Genomic DNA, 18,617 nt, shown 5'->3' on the forward strand with positions numbered 1-18,617 from the left:
ATGAGACTGATTCACATGATTTAATAAAGCCAATATACCGGACTGAAGTATCTTTCATGGGAGTTAAACATAAACTGCAATGAACAAAGGTGAATACAGACGAGGGATAACGGAGCAAAGTAAAACTTCCTATGTGCTGAATGAGGCAGAAGACCAACATCAAAGCAGCCAACCTTACTTAAATATGAACTAAAAGTGAAATACTTCTCAGCAGTTTAACACAAAAAACATCAAAAGCGTTTAAAAAAAACACCAAAAGAGACCGTTCTGCAATGAGCTTCATGTCTTTCTGCTTCCCATCATGCGGTACAGTTTAGGGAAACAAAGTAATGAGGATCTCAGAGACACACAACTATGAACCAATAATAAGTGTACTCCTTCATAAAAGGTAATAAATTACGGAATTGTCGGACTGATATCTCGTAGATCACAGAGGCCCACTGACTTTGAACGCCCCAGCATACATACCTCAATAATCAGGTGAATTTGGATTGAAATAAAAGGAATTTCTAATCAACCCAACTTGTTTTCTCTCTTCCCAGGTCCAGGTGCTGCTGTATTACCTGCAGCATCCTCCCATCTCCTTTGCCGAACTGAAGCGCAACACACTCTACTTTTCCACTGACGTTTAAGCCCCACCCACCTCCCTCAGGGCGCCATCTGAGGAGAGAGTGAGAGACTCCGTACAAACCCCGGTCCTCGCCGCTCGGTCCTCCTGCCTCACCTCTCCTCCCAGCAGGCAGCTCATCTCGACTGTACAGCCCCCACCCTCTCTCTCTCTCTCTCTCACACACACACACACACACACACACACACACACATATCCCTTCTGTCTGCACCCCCACCTCACCCTCACCCCCCCCCCCCCCCCCCCCACACACACACTTCAGTCCTGGAAAGAGATGTAGCCGAGCTTGAGGGAGGTGGTGAAGGAGATTTCCCGGTCGTCTACTAGTCACACGTCATGTCCTGTTTGTAATGTGAGGAGAGCAGAGCCGACGGGCGCCTCCCACCGTCAAGACGACAGGGCATTCTTGGACCAGGCGGGGGAAAGATCGCGGGGCCGCGGCGCGGCGGCACAGGATCAAAAGCGTGTGGGCGTGTCGACTCAGCCTCCAGCTTCTTCTTCTTCTTCTTTTGCTGATAAGAGGCATTCCAGAAAAATGGCATTTATATGTTCAATAGTTCTGTTCAACAGCTGTTATGTTTCCTTTTTCCGTCTTTCTGGCTTTGTGCATGTGGTGGAGGAGGCCGGGGGTGTGTGTGTGAGCGACGATGTGGTCGTACTTGAGAGAGCCAGTGTTTAAGGGACTATGAACTTGTGAGGTTTAGAAGTGGCTGGGAAGCCATCCTGATATAAATGGCTGGTGATGCACCTCTCTACTGACAAACGAGAGAGAACCGCCCTCCGCAGCGAGTCTTGGCCAAATTAGCCCTATTTATTTTAAATATATATGATATGTGTGCCTGTACAGTTCTGTGCAACTAGAGAAATGCTCTAAGGAGTCTGTTTTTTGAAGTTTATTCAGTTAGTGATGTTATTTTTAGGCTGACTTTTCTCATTCACCAATGTCCATGGTTGGTAAGCTGTACTGAAAAAAAAAAGAAAAAAGAAAACAGATCAACAGGAAGTCTGGCAGTTAATTTTAGCTCACTTTGTAGATGAGAAAGGGCACTCTGTGACATGAGGGTTGTTAAGGGGAATAAACACAAGCAAGGAATGGAACATTTAGCTTTCTTTTCTTTTTTTTTCTCGTCGTTTCATTGCAAGCCTGTTCCAAGTGTCTTACTGCACCGTTATAATCTATAGACTTGATTTGTGTAGTTGCCCTCATTGCATGTTCAGCTTGTCAATCAAACCAGGCCCCGGTAACACAAAGGTAGGTGGTGTCTGCAAGGCCCTCGCTCAGACTGGCAAACGCACATCTCTGCTCTGTACAAAGCCAACCTTTCTGCTATCAAGCCTGCGACATATCTTAAAATACTGTAAGCACTGCTAGATGAGTACTATTTGATATTTTTAATATAAGATTAAAATTAAATAAAAATGTTGTATTTTACTTCCATGGAGAAGAATTCCAATATACTGTAATATTGAGACTAAATGTCAATGTGAACTTTCCCCCCCTTTTTTTTTTTTTTTTAGTAAAATAAAAGTTACCAAAACACTCTTTCTGTGTCTGTTTCATTAATACCGTCTCTGTGGAAACCATGAATCAATAACACGTAATAATGATAAAACAAAATACGACAACATAACTTCCATATCAATGTTGATTCTAAAACATAGGATATGAAATTGTTTAAATTGTGGAGATATGAAGCATATGTATGACGATTAAGATGTATACATCAGACGGTAATTCTCCACTGCATTATAATGTGCATCTAAATAGTATCATTTTCAGTCTGAGGCGACACCCCTTGTTTTATATTTTTCTCCATGCGATCCACCTAAATCATTCACTAAATCATCTCAAACAGAAAGATGAAACCACATTGGGTTATTTAGTGTCAGATCTTTGTATGTTGCACCCCCTGGTGGTCCATTTAACACATCACTGAAAGTGAACTCTTGGAAGTTGAACCTGTAAATGTTGCGCATCAGTGCAGTAAATATCCAGGATGTGTTCCAATATTTAAGGCAGGCCAAACCTCCTGAAATCTATATGCAGATTTGTATCTCATACTACTGACAAATGATACATTTAGGGATCGTTCGGATAAGGTGGCAACAGAGAGCATTTACCAAGGACATTCTTCATTTCTTAGATGTGTGTGATATTTGCTAGGAGGGATACTAAGATGGTCACAAATGCTGTTTTCCAAAAGGACTTTTTCTCCCGCCTAAAGGCCCAATGTGTAACCAACCATCTTTCTTTGTGTGTGTTTTAAAGATATTTATCTGGCATTTTAGCCTTTTTATATGGATGGAAGATGGTGGGGAATGGAACAAGGGGAATTGCATAGTATGTGTCAAAACCACCTGACATGCATGTTTTTATTTTTTATTTGTATTTTATTTTATTGTTTGCTACATTTGTTACTAAATGATTGGACTGGTAGACAGCGAAGGTCTCAAAGGTCAGTTTGTGACTTAAAGGACGTAACTACATGCAAGTATTTTTTGACTCCTTGTCATCATTCCACAAAGCACACTGTGATTCTATGATCAGATTATCAATGTATGACTCAATGTACATATCTGTGCTTTGCATTGTAGAAGGATTTTAAATATCTTCCATGAAAAGGGTGTAAAAAGTCTGTTTGAAAGGTGTTCAACCAGGGTTGGTTATATCTATCTTGGTCATACAAATGTCACAGTAGGGTATTGGATTCAAATGGCATAAATATTCATTAAACATGTCATTGTATAGTATGCTATAAAGTGACAAAAATGTAATAAAGTGTCATAATGTAATGTCATAAATAATTGTGATATTGAATGTCATTAAAAAAGTATTTATTATGTCTGAAAAAAGTCATTGTATAGTGAACTCTCATTCCTCCACATTCCTGCATCATCAAATGACAGTTTCCTTTGCTGGAATGTTCGTGGTCGAACTGTGGTTGTATAAAGAGGACAAGAGAGAGGAGTCTGGTATCTGAAAAATAACTACAGTAAACACACTGCAATCAAATATTTTGACAGGTGTCAACTTTGACAATACGAATATCTGTAACTATTGTCGTGAGGGAGGACATTGGAAGGCAGATTGTCTCGTGCAAAGGGCTCAAATAAAAGGGGTGAGAACTAACCCTGCTGCTTTTGCTGCTCCTGTTAACCCTTCGAGATCTTCGAGCGCGCGCACGCGCTGTACGATACTGCCGTTTAGAAAATATTCACTCAGTCACGATAATTTTGCACAGAAATATGGTTCCACATCTCCAAGATTTAGTTAAACTTTAGCTTCCTCTGCCTTTTATCCACGAGATCATATGAGATTCACACAGCAAGATAGAGCGTTCTACACACCGGGAGAGAGAGAGAAAAAGAGCAGGCAGGCCGAGCAAAGCTATACTGGAGAACGTGCAGCTTCAACCATAAATAGAGCCTGAAGGAGTCGATTCATGAGATGTACAGGACAACGCCAAGCAAAGGGATCCATTGGAAGATGGGTAAGTGTATTTGCTGAACTTTGCAATAGCATATTTACGTTAGTAATGGGACCTGTAGCCAGATAGAGCTGGTGCTAACACGAAGCTAGTGGGTAGCGAGCTAACGATCGCTAACAGGGTTATATATGTCTACAGGCTGACTATAAGACGGTGGGTGCTCAAATATTGTCACGATTCCCGTTAACTTTATTTCAGTGAACTTAGTACGCGTAGTAGTGTTATATCTCTGTTAATCGTGACTGCCGTAGTGTTTACGTTAGCTGCTGCTCACACGGAGCTACCGAGCGAGCTAACGATCGCTAACGCGGTTATATATGGCTACAGGGTGGATTAAAAAACTGAACGGTGGGTGTTCAAATATTGTCACGATCCCCGTTAACTTTCGTTCAGCGAACGTAGTACGCTTAGTAGTGTGGGATCTCTGTTATGTGTTTGTGAGACTGAAATGACCATGTTGTTAGGTTAGCTGCGCGCTAACCGAAAGTAGCTGTGCAGTAGCTAAATGGGTACATGGTGGTTATGAGACTGAACGGGGCGTAATCAAATATTGTCACTATCCTGTTACTTTTTTTCAGTGAACTTATACTAACTATTAGTAATGTATTTTACAGAGAGGATTTGCAGCTGCCAGGGTCCAGAGGACAACATGCAGCATCGCTTTAGCAGCCTCCAGTCCGTCTCTGCCAAATCATCACTGCAGGCCACAACGCCAGCCACAGCTCATCACCTCACCATATAATAATACATTTGATTTTAGACATTTATTTACATGTTTCTACCATTTTTGTATTCATATATTTCACTGCTTTTGTGAACCTAAGACCTTTGGTAAACTAATTTCAAGCACCAAAACAGTTCGACCTCCTGAGTAAAGCTATGTTTTCACAAGAGATTTTTCCAAAAATCTAGATTACATTTTTCAGCTTTAGAGTAATATTTCTCTTTACACTTTTGCCTTATGACAATGGTGCCTCATTATATAGAGAGCTGAGATTGTTCTGCAATTTTAGATTTTAAACACATGGGTATCTATCATATGAAAGTGACTTTAAAAAGTGAATTTAAGAAATTATGTAAAATCAAGAAAATGACCCCCGACTCCAAAGGGTTAAAGATGCTGTGGTGCTTATGTCTCACTCTGGTGAACTGGATGCCGATGCTCTCTTCATTCAAGGTGAGTTTGTGTCACTTTTGGAAAGTGAGGTGAAAGTCCCGATAAAAATCTTGAGGGATACAGGTGCTTATGATTCCTACATTGTTGACTCTGTTTTGCCTTTGCCTGAGCAGACTGACACTGAGGACTGCGTTCTCAGTCGTGGGATAGGATTGAAGATTCTCCCTGTTCTGTCCTTTGCACAAGCTGGATCTAGACTGTGAGCCGGTTAAGGGTGAGGTAGCTGTTGGTGTGCGTCCAGCATTGCCTATTGAAGGTGAACATTTAATTTTGGGCAATGTGTTATATTCATATGTTCATGACATTCATTTACCTTGAGTTTGAAATGATTAATATGCTTTTTAAAGAAAGACGGACAAAATAGAAGCAGGCATACATACAGGCATCTATATAAATGTTTATTCTTTTAATCAAACTATTGTATCTTATTCATTTGTGTCATTTAAGGTTTACTGTATGCTTTGGAATTCTCATTGTTAGTTTAAATACTACATTTTCTCACTTGTTTATGTATACACTGAAATTTCACAAAATGTTTGGTCATGGAAATATGGTTTAAAGTCATGGAAATCCATTGGTCAAAATGTGTATAAAGTGTTTTGCCAGAGGTCTTTTCATCCTGCGTATTTACACGTGCTATGGGCAGATCAGATCCTGGCGTCTCATCTGATGGCAACCATGTTGAAGTAGCTTTGGAGGTCCCAGCTCTGTCTGTTTCCTGTGTCGCTGTCACACAGTGAGGTAGTACAGGAGCAACGTGTTGATTCTTCTGTGCATTGCCTCATTCACTCTTGGTCCTGTGGTGGCTTGTGGTGAGTTTACGTTCAGTTATTTTAAGTCATTGGAATCTTAAATTGTATGTTGCAGCAGGTCGTTACCCTTTTTAACCTTTTGTTTATCATTTGTAGGTTCTCCTGCTGCTGTTTTGTTGTGAATCTGTTTTGTTTTGCCTTGGTTTTGCTCTGTCTTTGTTTGGCTATAGTTTGTTTTGCTTCCTCCATTTTATCGGTTTTAAGTTTATTTTGCTGTTCTGGTCTTGCATGGGTTTTGCTGTGATTTGATTTTGCATGTTGTGGCTTTTACGGTAGAATATATATTCTTTTAATTCCTGAAATAAACTTTTGGACAATTGAATAAAACACGTCTCCGGCCCAATATCGGTTATGAATCTGTGTCCTTCGCGAATCCTAAATAGACTCTTAGGGTTGTTAAACGGATATTTCTTGGGGTGCAAGTCCCCAGGTGGCGTTGTAGGTTCCCTTCCATTCCCCCTTCCCCTAAGACCCCGTCACATTCTGGTGTTGTCGGCAGGATACTGTGAAGGCGGAGACGTGTAGTTTTATTTTTTTTTTAAAACGTATTCCAGTTGGTTTATTCAATTTGTACGAGGTGTGTGAGCAAAACAGCAGCAGGGCCTGGTCGGATCCCGAAAGACAAGCCAGTACTACTCTTCTCCTCTGCACGGTTCCTTCGTGGAGAAGGAATTCTCCCAGCTAAAAGACTTGATCGCCCAGCTGCAAGCTGAGAATCGATTGATGCGTCAGGAGCGGGACCAGCCTGGGACCAGCGCCACATCAAGTCCTACCACCCCTGGGTGCCCTTCGGTTAATGCTCCAGTAACCGAGAGACTGATATATCTTCCTAGAGACAGGAAGTGCCCCACGTTCCGGGCTAGGACAGGTCTCAGCATTGTTGAAGAGGTCCAGTCTTGTATACGTGCACGTCATCTGTCATCAGCTGAAAAAGCACTTTTCATTTAGAGGGAGAGGCAAGGGAAGAGGTTAAATACAGGTCTTGGGAGGTAAGGGAAGATCCTGACCAGGTTCTGGCTATACTGCAGGAATTGTATGGGTGTAATAGGTCATATGTGTCTTTGCAGGAAGAGTTCTTTTCCAGAAAACAACAAGAGGGGGAAACTCTACAAGAATTTTCTCATGCTCTCATGTATCCAATGGATAAGGGTGTCAAAAGAGCCCCACCTGGGTCACTGAACAAAGATGTGTTACTCAGAGACCAATTTGTTGAACATGTGTCTGATTGTTACCTACGCAGAGAACTCAAGCAGTTTGTCCGGAGCCACCCCACGACCACCTTGATAGAGGTCCGGAGTGAGGCCATTAGGTGGGAACATGAAGGGATGCCAGGGGGTGGGAGGAGTAGAAGTAACTCTGTCTCTACAGCATTTGGTTTTCAGCACTCTGCTCAGGGAGGCCATCCTGGTTATGGCAAAGCGGGTAACTCCTCTGTTGGGTCTGAGCTAGGTGAACTAAAGGAAATCCTAAGGAATCAGCAAGAGCAGTTGAGTCAGCTTACCAGAAGTCTTGCAGCCCTTAGCAATGCCCCTAGAACTTAGTTGAAGTCTCGCATGAACACTGTCATATGTAGGAGGTGCCAACAGCCTGGTCACTTTGCTAGAGAGTGTAAAGGAGAATACGTTGCTGCCTTGCCCCAGCCGACCTCTCTAGCAATTCACACCAATTCTATTGATCGGCCCTGCCCTCAAAACCAGGGAAACTTTCACCCTCTCAACCAGTGAGCCAAAGTTCAGAGTCCGCAGTAGATCCTCAAAATTTGGTGTCAGCTTGCCCAAACATTACCGTGTTAATGGGTGGGGTCTGGGTTCCATGTCTCGTTGACACAGGGTCAATGGTCTCTACCATAACGGAGAGTTTCTTTGTACAGCATTTTGTACCCTGGGGCACAGAAAAACTTTGTTCTTGCATCTGGTTGAGGTTAAGTGTTGCTAATGGGCTAGCAATACCCTATGTAGGCTACTTTGAGTTTGATGTGCAGCTTTGTGATAAAGTTATTGCAAAGCGGGGAGTGTTGGTGGTCAGGGATCCTCCACACAGTATGCCGGCGGTTCCGGGTGTACTAGGAATGAACATTCTCAAGGAGTGTTACTGGGAGTTGTTTGTACAGCATGGCCCTGCGCTCTTTAACTTACCCTCTGTTTTGCAGGCTCCAACCCCAATTCAGCAAGCTCTCCAGCAGTGTCACCAAGTCCAGGCTAACGTCCCTCCTGATCGCTCAGGTCGTGTAAAAGTGAAGGGAGGTAGGGTCTGCAGAGTCCCAGGGGGTGCCATGAAATTGGTGGCAGCCACATGCTCCCAACAGCACCTGGCAGATTATGCTTTGTTTGAGCCCCTTAGCAATGGCTTACCTTCAGGGTTACTAGCATACCCAGCGCTAGTCCGTGAAATACAAGGTACTGTTTATATCCCCATTGTAAATGTAGGGACCCAGGATGTTGTACTTCGCACTGTTTTGGGTACCTTGAGTCAGGCTCACCTGGTGAGTTTACCCGCAGGTCTTGAAGAGGGAGAGATATCAGCCACAGTTTCCTCCCAGACTGTAACCAGTTCAGTGCAGGAAAAGATTGCGGCATCAGATCTAGCAGCACTCAATGATCAGGAGCAATGTCAGGTCAGGTCCTTACTACACAAGTACAGTGGTGTCTTTTCTGCCCATGAGGGAGATATAGGTTGTACTAATCTCATTTCCCATGAAATTCCGGTAGTGGATGAGGTACCTGTACGTCAAAGGTATAGACGCATTCCTCCGTCAGAGTATGAGGCAGCAAAGACTCACATTCACCAGCTCCTTGAGGCACAGGTTTTCCGGGAAAGTAGTAGCCCTTTCGCCTCTCCCATTGTGCTGGTGAAGAAGAAGGATGGCAGCCTTCGTCTGTGCGTGGACTATCGGCTCTTGAATAGCAAGACCCGCAAGGACTCATTCCCATTGCCCCGTATTGAAGAGTCCCTTGACACCTTGTCAGGGGCCCGCTGGTTCTCGACTCTGGACCTGGCCGCTGGGTACAACCAAGTACCAGTCGCAGAAAAGGACAAAATGAAGACTGCATTCTGCACTCCCTTTGGGCTGTTTGAGTGGAACCGGATGCCATTTGGGTTGTGCAATGCCCCAAGCACCTTCCAGAGATTAATGGAGAGGATCTTTGGAGACCAGCACTGTCAGTCGTTGTTGCTGTACTTGGATGATATTGTTGTTTTCTCTTCCACTGTAGCGCAGCACGTAGAGCGTCTAGAAGCCGTGCTGGGCCGTCTGCAGCAGGAGGGCCTCAAAGCCAAGTTGGAAAAGTGCTCCTTCTTCAGACCAGAGGTGAGATACTTGGGTCACATCATATCCAAGGATGGAGTGTCCACAGACCCTTGCAAGATTGAAGCGGTCTCAAAGTGGAAACGACCTAACCATGGGTCTGAGTTGCGTTCCTTCTTAGGATTTGCAAGGTACTACCGACGTTTTGTTGAAGGGTTTGCCAAGCTTGCTGCCCCACTGCACCGCCTTGTTGCTGAACTGACTGACTCCAAATCACGGAAGTCACGGAAGTCATCCGGAAAAAGTCTACCTGCTGCATGGACGGATGAGTGTGAGCAAAGCTATGAGGGCCTTAAAAGTAGGTTGATGGCTTCGCCAGTCTTGACCTATGCTAACTTCACTTTACCGTTCATCCTAGAGGTTGATGCCAGCTACAGTAGACTAGGTGCTGTGCTCTCACACAAGAACAGGATGGTAAGGTTCGACCCATAGCTTATGCAAGCCGTGGCCTTAAGCCTACAGAGCGTAACATGACCAACTACAGCTCTATGAAATTGGAGTTTTTGGCCCTCATATGGGCCATGACTGAAAAATTCAGAGATTACCTCCTGTGACAGAAATGTGTGGTGTATACGGACAATAACCCGTTAAGTCATCTCTCCACAGCAAAGCTGGGTGCCACGGAACAGCGTTGGGCTTCACAACTGGCTGCATTTGATTTCACCATCAAGTATAGGCCCGGTCGATGTAATCAGAATGCAGATGCCCTTTCCCGGCAGCACCCAGTCAGTGCATTGGATTGTGCGGCCTCTGGCATCCAAGTTCCAGAATCGCTCAAGCGGGCTATTGGAACTAATCAGGCTACACAGGCCACCATCTCAGTTTTCCTCTGCCACACTCGTTCTGACCTATGTGCTTTACAGGAAGCAGACCCAATCATCAAGGAATTCCTGGAGTTTTGGATCAGAAGGAAGGGCCCTGATGCAGCTGAACGACGCCAGGCCGCCAAGGAAGCTCTTGTGCTGGTCAGACAGTGGGACCGGATGGAGGAACAAGATGGGGTGCTTTATCGCAGAGTCTGCCGCCCCAAGGGAGAAGAGGTCCTCCAGCTGGTACTACCCATGTCGCTCAAGAGTCAGGTCTTGCATCAGCTACATCATGAACATGGACATCAAGGCAGAGAACGGACAACTGATTTGGTCCATCAGCGGTGCTACTGGCCTGGAATGCACCATGACATTAAACAATGGTGTCTGGAGTGTGAGCGTTGTCAAGTAGCTAAAAACACTCAACCGGCTGCCTGCGCCTACATGGGCCATTTGTTAGCTTCTCGCCCAAATCAAATCCTTGCTGTTGACTTTACAATGCTGGAGCCGTCGAAGAATGGGATGGAAAATGTCCTGGTCATGACTGATGTCTTTTTAAAGTACACTCAGGCAGTCCCAACACATGACCAACGGGCCTCCACAGTGGCCAAGGTGCTGGTCAATGAGTGGTTCTGCAAATTTGCTGTGCCAAGTCGTAGCCACTCTGACCAGGGCAGGAATTTTGAGAGCCATCTCATCCAACAGCTTTGCAGTATGTACAGCATTGAGAAAAGCCACACCACTCTCTACCATCCAATTGGTAATGGCCAATGTGAGCGTTTCAACCGCACTCTACATAACCTCCTACGCACCCTGCCAGTTACCAAGAAGAGGGATTGGTCGTGCTTCCTACCACAAGTGACTTTCTCCTACAACACCACAGCACACCAGTCCACCGGTGAGTCTCCATTTTTCTTAATGTTTGGGCAAGACCCTCAGTTACCTGTCGATTTCCTTTTGGGCCGAGTTCAGGAACCTGTAGCTGGTAGCACTCATGACTGGATTGTGGAACACCAAACCCGGCTACGACATGCTTTTGAGGGTGCTTCCATGCACCTCGAGGCTGCAGCTGCTCAGCGTAAGAAGCACTATGACCAACGTGTGCGAGACATTCCCCTGCAGGAAGGTCAGTTAGTCTATCTCCGGGATGTTGGCGTCAGAGGCCGTCATAAAATTGCAGACATCTGGAGCTCGGTGGACTACAAAGTGCTGAAGGCCCCAGCAGTTGGAGGGTCAGTGTACACCATTGCCCCGATGAACGACCCTCAGAAGGTAAAACATGTCCACCGTTCACTAATCAAAAGTAAACTGGCTGGTGTGGTTAACTGTCCTAGTGTGCCTCCCCAAGAGACTGAACCCCCTCCCATGGATGAGTCGTTAGATGGTGAATGTTTGATGGTGAAGGGTTTGTGAACGCAGCCTTTGGGGAGGAGCCAGCCCAATCAATGCCACTATAAAGGCACCTGTTGGCATGGTCTCATTCACTCTTGGTCCTGTGGTGGCTCGTGGTGAGTTTACGTTCAGTTATTTTAAGTAATTGGAATCTTAAATTGTATGTTGCAGCAGGTCGTTACCCTTTTTAACCTTTTGTTTATCATTTGTAGGTTCTCCTGCTGCTGTTTTGTTGTGCATCTGTTTTGTTTTGCCTTGGTTTTGCTCTCTTTGTTTGGCTTTAGTTGTTTTGCTTCATTCATTTTATCTATTTTGCTTTAGTTTGTTTTGCTTCCTCCATTTTATCGGTTTTAAGTTTATTTTGCTGTTCTGGTGTTGCATGGGTTTTGCTGTGATTTGATTTTGCATGTTGTGGCTTTTACGGTAGAATATATATTCTTTTAATTCCTGAAATAAACTTTTGGACAATTGAATGAAACACGTCTCCGGCCCAATATCGGTTATGAATCTGTGTCCTTAGCGAATCCTAAACTGACTCTTAGGGTTGTTAAACGGATATTTCTTGGGGTGCAAGTCCCCAGGTGGCGTTGTAGGTTCCCTTCCATTCCCCCTTCCCCTAAGACCCCGTCACACTAACATAGTAGTTAGCTTGCCCAGCGAGAAGATGAAAAAGTACATGATCTCAGAATGACGCCGGAAGTTATACCCGGCATGGGGTCATCCGAGGTCACCAGGTGACTTTGTTGTTATAAATACTCGACCTGCGCATGCGCAAGACGGAATATATCCAGTGTGAAACACTGCCTCTGGCGGTCAGTAAGGATGAAATACAACAATATTATTTCATAATCTAGTGTAAGGGCCTGATGGGAAGGGGAGTGGCTGGAAAACGTTCTCTACGTTCCAGCCAGAAGGCTCCACCCACTCCTCGTCAGGGGAGCATTGAGATCAGGTGTGGGAAGAGACGGTTCCTGATCTCCTCCTCAGGGAGGTGAACAAGGGAAGAGAGGCTTCTCCTCTTCATGACGGAGATTGAGCCGGTAAATCGTTTATTGTCCCGGCTGATATAGTTTAGTTGGTGTAGTGAATTGATAGAGCTCTGGACTCGTTTTCAGCTACACTTTTGTGTTTGTTTAATTACAAATCTTTAAAACCTGCAGAACTGACTGACTGCTGCGCTGCCCTAACTTCTGTCCTGTTGCACTATAAACACAGATATAGCAACAACAAAAAATGCAAGCAATAAAACTGTCCAATTATGTTTGTATGCCTTTTTTATTGAAAGTCTTCACAAATGATTGTGAGTCACAGAAAATATTATTAACAATTTTTTTCAGCTTGATGTATGAATACAGTTGTGTTACTTTGCATGCCTTTCGCCATCACGGCCTACAGAAAGACAAGCAGGAGAGAAATAACACTTCCTGTTCTTGTTATTGTTCTTCTTGTCTGAAGAAGAACAGGGGACCTCATGGTTGGTAACTTGCTGCCGCTTTGGGAGACGTCACAAGCTGATCATCCTTCCTGAATGCCTTTCGCCATCACGGCCTACAGAAAGACAAGCAGGAGAGAAAGAACACACTTCTTCTTCTTCGATGAAGGACGGGGACCTTGTAGTTGGTACCCTGCTGCTGCTTTGGGCGACGTCACAAGCTGATCATCCTTCCTGAATGCCTTTTGCCATCACGGCCTACAGAAAGACAAGCAGGAGAGAAAGAACACACTACCTCTTCTTCTTTCGCCATCACGGCCTGCAGAAGAAAAAGCAGGAGAGAAAGAACACACTACCTCTCCTTCTACTTTCGCCATCACGGCCTGCAGGAGAGAAAGAACACACTACCTCTCCTTCTTCTTCTTCTTTCGCCATCACGGCCTGCAGGAGAGAAAGAACACACTACCTCTCCTTCTTCTTCTTCTTCTTCTTCTTCTTCTTCTTTGCCATCACGGCCTGCTGGAGAGAAAGAACACACTACCTCTCCTTCTTCTTCTTCTTCTTCTTCTTCTTCTTCTTCTTCTTTCGCCATCACGGCCTGCCGGAGAGAAAGAACACACTACCTCTCCTTCTTCTTCTTCTACTTTCGCCATCACGGCCTGCAGAAAAACAAGCAGGAGAGAAAGAAAGTCCTCCTCCCCCACCGTCTTCCGACTCCTCTACACCTGAGAACACACACAAAAGTAATCGGTTAAACTTAAACAACTTCAGTGAGTCAGCTTGACATCAGGACGGAATGATGTGCTCTTACCCGTCTTTCGTAAAAAAGAACGTAGGCTGACTGCTGACTCTGCACGCAGACGGAGTCCCCCGATGTGTGCAAGACCTGTGCATCGTTAAAAGTCAGCCAGCTGTCAGTGGGGTCATCTGGGTCCACATCTGGATTCGGCCCACTGCTGATGTAGTGTCCTATGAGGGATAACAAGAAAACAAGAAGTACTTAGCACAGGGAGCAATACGCGCTTGTTTCGGTAATAAGCATATGTCAGATGTAAAAAAAAAAAAACACTTGGCAATTTCTCTCCAAGCTGCTCAGTTGTAACAAGGAGAGTAACAGTTGTACTCAGATTATCTTACCGCTGTTTGCTTCGGATCCAAGGTGGTTGATGACACTCACCAGGTTGTACAAGCCATTACCCTGAGAGGAGGTCACGATCAGCTCCCTGTAGATGTTAACTGGGTCGTGGAGCTTCTGGGGCTTCAGTGACGGGGTGAAGGTGAACCGCTTCAGGTGAAGCATCAGCACTCTGTGGGCGGGAAATAAGAAGTGGGCAAAGTCAAAACATATGAGCCGGTTCCAAAAGATTGTCGGTATTGTTACTTAATTAATAATAATAAATGACTTAAGCGGTTCATTGATAATCTGAATTAGACGGTTAATGGACGTCACTCACCTGGGCAGTGTCAGGAAGGCCGTCTGCTGGCCGGATGCGTCGGCACCGCATTCGCACCGGTACTCCAACGATGTTTCCTGAACAACAGAAGAGAGAACATGTGGTCAGATATACACTGGAAAGCAAGGACAGTACTGTGTGTGTGTGTGTGTGTGTGTGTGTGTGTGAGAGATGACGACGACGACGGCGGCAGGTGTCACTGACCTTCATATAGTCCTGCAACATCTCCTGGATTGATCCTTCTGGCGTAACGTCAAGAGAGATGTTAGTGAATTCTTCGTCACGTGAGGACCCGGCTCCACAGCTGCTCATAAAAGGGACAGTTCAAACAGTTATTAGTCACACAAAACACTCATCATGATTACTCAAAATTGAGACAATCATTTTCTTTGGATTATACATTTTCTGAAAATGTGTGTTTTAAATATGCAATTGAACTCTTACCATTTGCAGGTCCTCGTGTTCCTCATCTTGAACCCCAGGTGGTCTTCAACGGGGCACTCGTAGCTCTGGCCCATAATTGCAGCTCTGGCCTGGAGCAGCGGGGACAGGCTCCGGATCTGCTCCACTACTGTTGTGAGAAACTCGTGGGCGTCCTGAACACACAGACATACATAGACATACAGACAGATGATCAGAGGACAAACTATTAGGAGGAGGTGGCGCAACAACAATCGAAGCGGACGACTCACTTTCTGGCTGTCATCTTTGAACTCCGGAGCCTGGGCGGAGAGGACACTCTTGAACCTAGAAAGCGCTTTGAGTTTTTGCCTGTGTTTGGCGGAACGGTGGCACCCGACCACATGCATGAATCTCCTGTAGGGGGAAAAGAAAATAGGGAGTGAGTTTCTGCTGTTAATTGATCTCCAGGATTGTGTGTGTGTGTGTGTGTGTGTGTGTGTGTGTGTGTCTGTGTCTCTCTGCTGTACCTGATCAGTTCTGCCTCAGGCGCAAAATTCCACACCGCCTTCTGGCGCCTGAGGTCCCGGGTGAAATCAGCCAATGGGATGAGGCTCTGGAGGCTTGAGTTTATATAACAGTTCAAGCCTGGATTCGGAAACCTAAAAAACAACATGCATCAACATCAGAAAACTCTGCAGTGACAAACAGGATCATTTTCTCTTACTTCATAGATGTTTAGGAACATTTAAATACTAGTTTTGTTTTTGTGTGATTTACTTACCCAAGCCTGTCCATGTTAGGTGGGACGATGCGCTTCCTGGTCCTACAGGGCCGACTGGGGGTTAGTGTTGAGCAGGGTCGTCCTTCAATCGATGGATCGTCGGCTCGATCCCTGTCACCACCAGCCCATGCTGATGTGTCCTCGGGCAAGACACCTCGATCCTTGTCGACGCTAGTAGATGTGTCCTCGGGCAAGACACCTCGATCCTTGTCGACGCTAGTTGATGTGTCCTCGGGCAAGACGCCTTCCTTCTCCTTCACCGGATCGACTCGGGTGGGAGCGCATGGGGTCTCCGCCGTCGCCTTTACAGGGCTGCAACACATAGAGAGAAACAGACGGTCATTTCATCGCCACCTTTCATCTTTGGTCTACTTGTGATGAGTGCTTTTACCTCGTGAGACGTTCAACAGGGGTCTTCTGGTCTGCTTCGTCGCCTGTAGTTGGGGAGACGCGACCTCTCTGTGAGAGAAGAGAAACATTAGCTACTGTGAGACATTTCCATTGTATTTTGATGCAGACGGGTGAAGGTGTTGTGAAACTTACTCTGAAGATCTTGAATAATCTGGAGATCCAGCCACACTTCTTCTTCTTTTTCTCTTTTCTCGTCGTGCTGGTGTCCGAATCAGGCGGGGAGAGCTGTTCAATCTTGTCCACCACTGGCTCTTTTGGACGCCTGTCTTTATTCTGTAAGAGAACAACATTAGAATAAACCGTGTCAAGCATCCTTTGTGTCAAACATCTAATTCTACAAATAATAATACAAATCTGTACATATGAAGCCTGTGAAACATACCACTCGTCGGCAGCAGAACAGCCTGGTCCACAAAGTCTTCTCTTCCTGGTTCTCTGCTCTCTTCATATCCTTCATGACTGTTTCAGTCGATTCGTACAGTAAAGTAGATCCCAAATGGTTGTAGATCCTGTCGTAGCTGACACTTTAGCAAGTTGCAAGTTGTACTCTCGAACTACTGGGAATGATTCAGAAGTAGCTGCTTATAGTAAAGCATATCAAAGGACAACATGACAGTTCCGGAATTGTTGCTAATATCAAAGCCATGTCAAAGCTCTATGACACACCTCTGTTCTATTAGTTTCTAAGGTAACGGACATTCTAAAATGTCAGGTGGCTCTGGTGCGTCTGTTTTGGCCTCTGAGATAAGTTTAAAGGATGCAACAGGTCAAAAGTATAGACCATGAGTCTTATTGTTAATAAATCCCATTAGAAACAGAGCCAGTTGTCCAGAAACACAACATTATTAAAACACCAACGATTTTTTGGATTTTGAGCCATATGCAAAAAGAGTATAAAGAGTCAGAGGCCAAATAATAGTGAATGTGTTGTCTTGCATAATCAATGTTTCTAGACCAGATAGCTTGACTGAAAGTTACAAGTTGTTAGGACTTGTAACTTTAACAACAAGTTGTTAGGACTTTAAAATAAAAACATGAACAATGCAATAAATCAAGCTAGTCTCTTGTTTGAACAAAACATTTATACCAGACTCATGTGTAAGATGTCATTATCAGTTTTATGAAATGAATCATTTCATTATTTATTCAGTGTAATTAGATACATTGGTCAGTTTCAAGTAAACATTTTCTAGTTGTGTTTTTCAGAACATATTATCTTAAATTAAGTCTTAGAATTGAAGAACGAGTGGACACATTGTGCAATTAATCCTTTATTTACCTCATCAAATCATGTTATATAGAAAGATTGTGAGCATAAACTTCCCAGCAGGCATTGCATTAAAGTTCAATCTCTCCAGTAATTCCCTACTGCTTCCTGTATGTAGAAAGTTACAAGATGGAGTGTCTTTTTCTAGTCACATTATCATATCTTTGGTCCAAATGAAAACAATGCAAACCATAATTGAGATTGGTGTGCACTTCAGCGACTGCATCCTACAATCTATTAATCTGATCTATTGACACGTCAGTTATGAAACATCAAACTAAGTGTGATCAGAAATGACATGAGGTACAATTATTAGTGCACTGTAAAAGAACGCTTGTGAAATCCACAGTAATTTACTGTTTTTGTGAGCAGTAACCTACTGTAAACTACTTCCCAGTAAAATATTAAATAGAACTTGCGGCAAACTGGGAAGCATGGGGACAAGTAAATACAAAATAATAGAGGAAGTGGAGTTAACAAGATTCCATGAGTCGTCACAGGTTATCTCACAGAGTAAGAAATTCACAAGAATTAGCTAGCAGGCTCTGCCTTACTCCCCAGCAGTGGGGTTTGGACTGGCTAAATTTGAGTTGCTACTGCCGCAAACTGAAGGCATGTTTCCAGTAAATATGACAGCTACAGTATTGCAATTAGTAATAGTAATATGGAGGACTACATTTAATGAATTTACTGTTCATCAGACCACAAAATGAGCTAGCTAGCGCACCTTTTTATCCCTTAGCTTCTGGGCCAGATAAGATCCCATGTCGTGTAGTAAGAACATGGTCCAACCAGCTAACTGACATGGGAGAGTGTTGCCACCTGCTTCAAGACAGCCACCATTGTCCCTGTACCTAAAACAAAAAGGTACGAAAAAGTAGGCGAAGAAACACACGGTGGAGCAAGTAACAGTTTTAAGTTCCTTCAGCATCACAAACAACCTGACATGGCCCTCATACATCTCCATCCTTGTGAAGAAAGCTCATAAACGGCTGTATTTTTTACAGGAAATCTGGAAGGCAAAATTCCTGAACCCTCTTCTTGTTAACTTTTATTAGGAGGAGGAGCAATAGAAAGCCTTTAGAGCAGGATAATAAAACCATCCAGAATATCATTGGGACCGATCTAACATCAGTAATATTTGTGACAACAAGTGCCTACAAAGATCTCAAAAGATATTAAAATATAATACCTATAAGACTGTTCATCCTGTGGCCTATACTGGCAAAAGATAAGATACTATTAATCTTCCTCCCTGAATTA

At 44.3% G+C, this 18,617-nt stretch overlaps 1 protein-coding gene across 3 annotated transcripts in view; it reads left to right on the top strand.

Moving 5' to 3' along the window:
• Positions 1–2,122, top strand: part of abr (ABR activator of RhoGEF and GTPase) — a gene marked incomplete at its 5' end in the record, with an annotated part of 105,430 nt that extends 103,308 nt beyond the window's left edge. For all 3 annotated transcript variants that reach the window (XM_079214458.1, XM_079214459.1, XM_079214460.1), the window contains one exon: positions 543–2,122. In XM_079214458.1, coding sequence (XP_079070584.1) covers positions 543–632 — 90 coding nt within the window. In that variant the 3' untranslated portion in view covers positions 633–2,122. The remainder of the gene's footprint in view (positions 1–542) is intronic.
• Positions 2,123–18,617: the final 16,495 nt, after the last annotated feature.

This window comes from Taurulus bubalis, assembly GCF_910589615.1.
Source record: "Taurulus bubalis genome assembly, chromosome: 2".
NCBI classification, from domain to species: Eukaryota; Metazoa; Chordata; class Actinopteri; order Perciformes; family Cottidae; genus Taurulus; species Taurulus bubalis.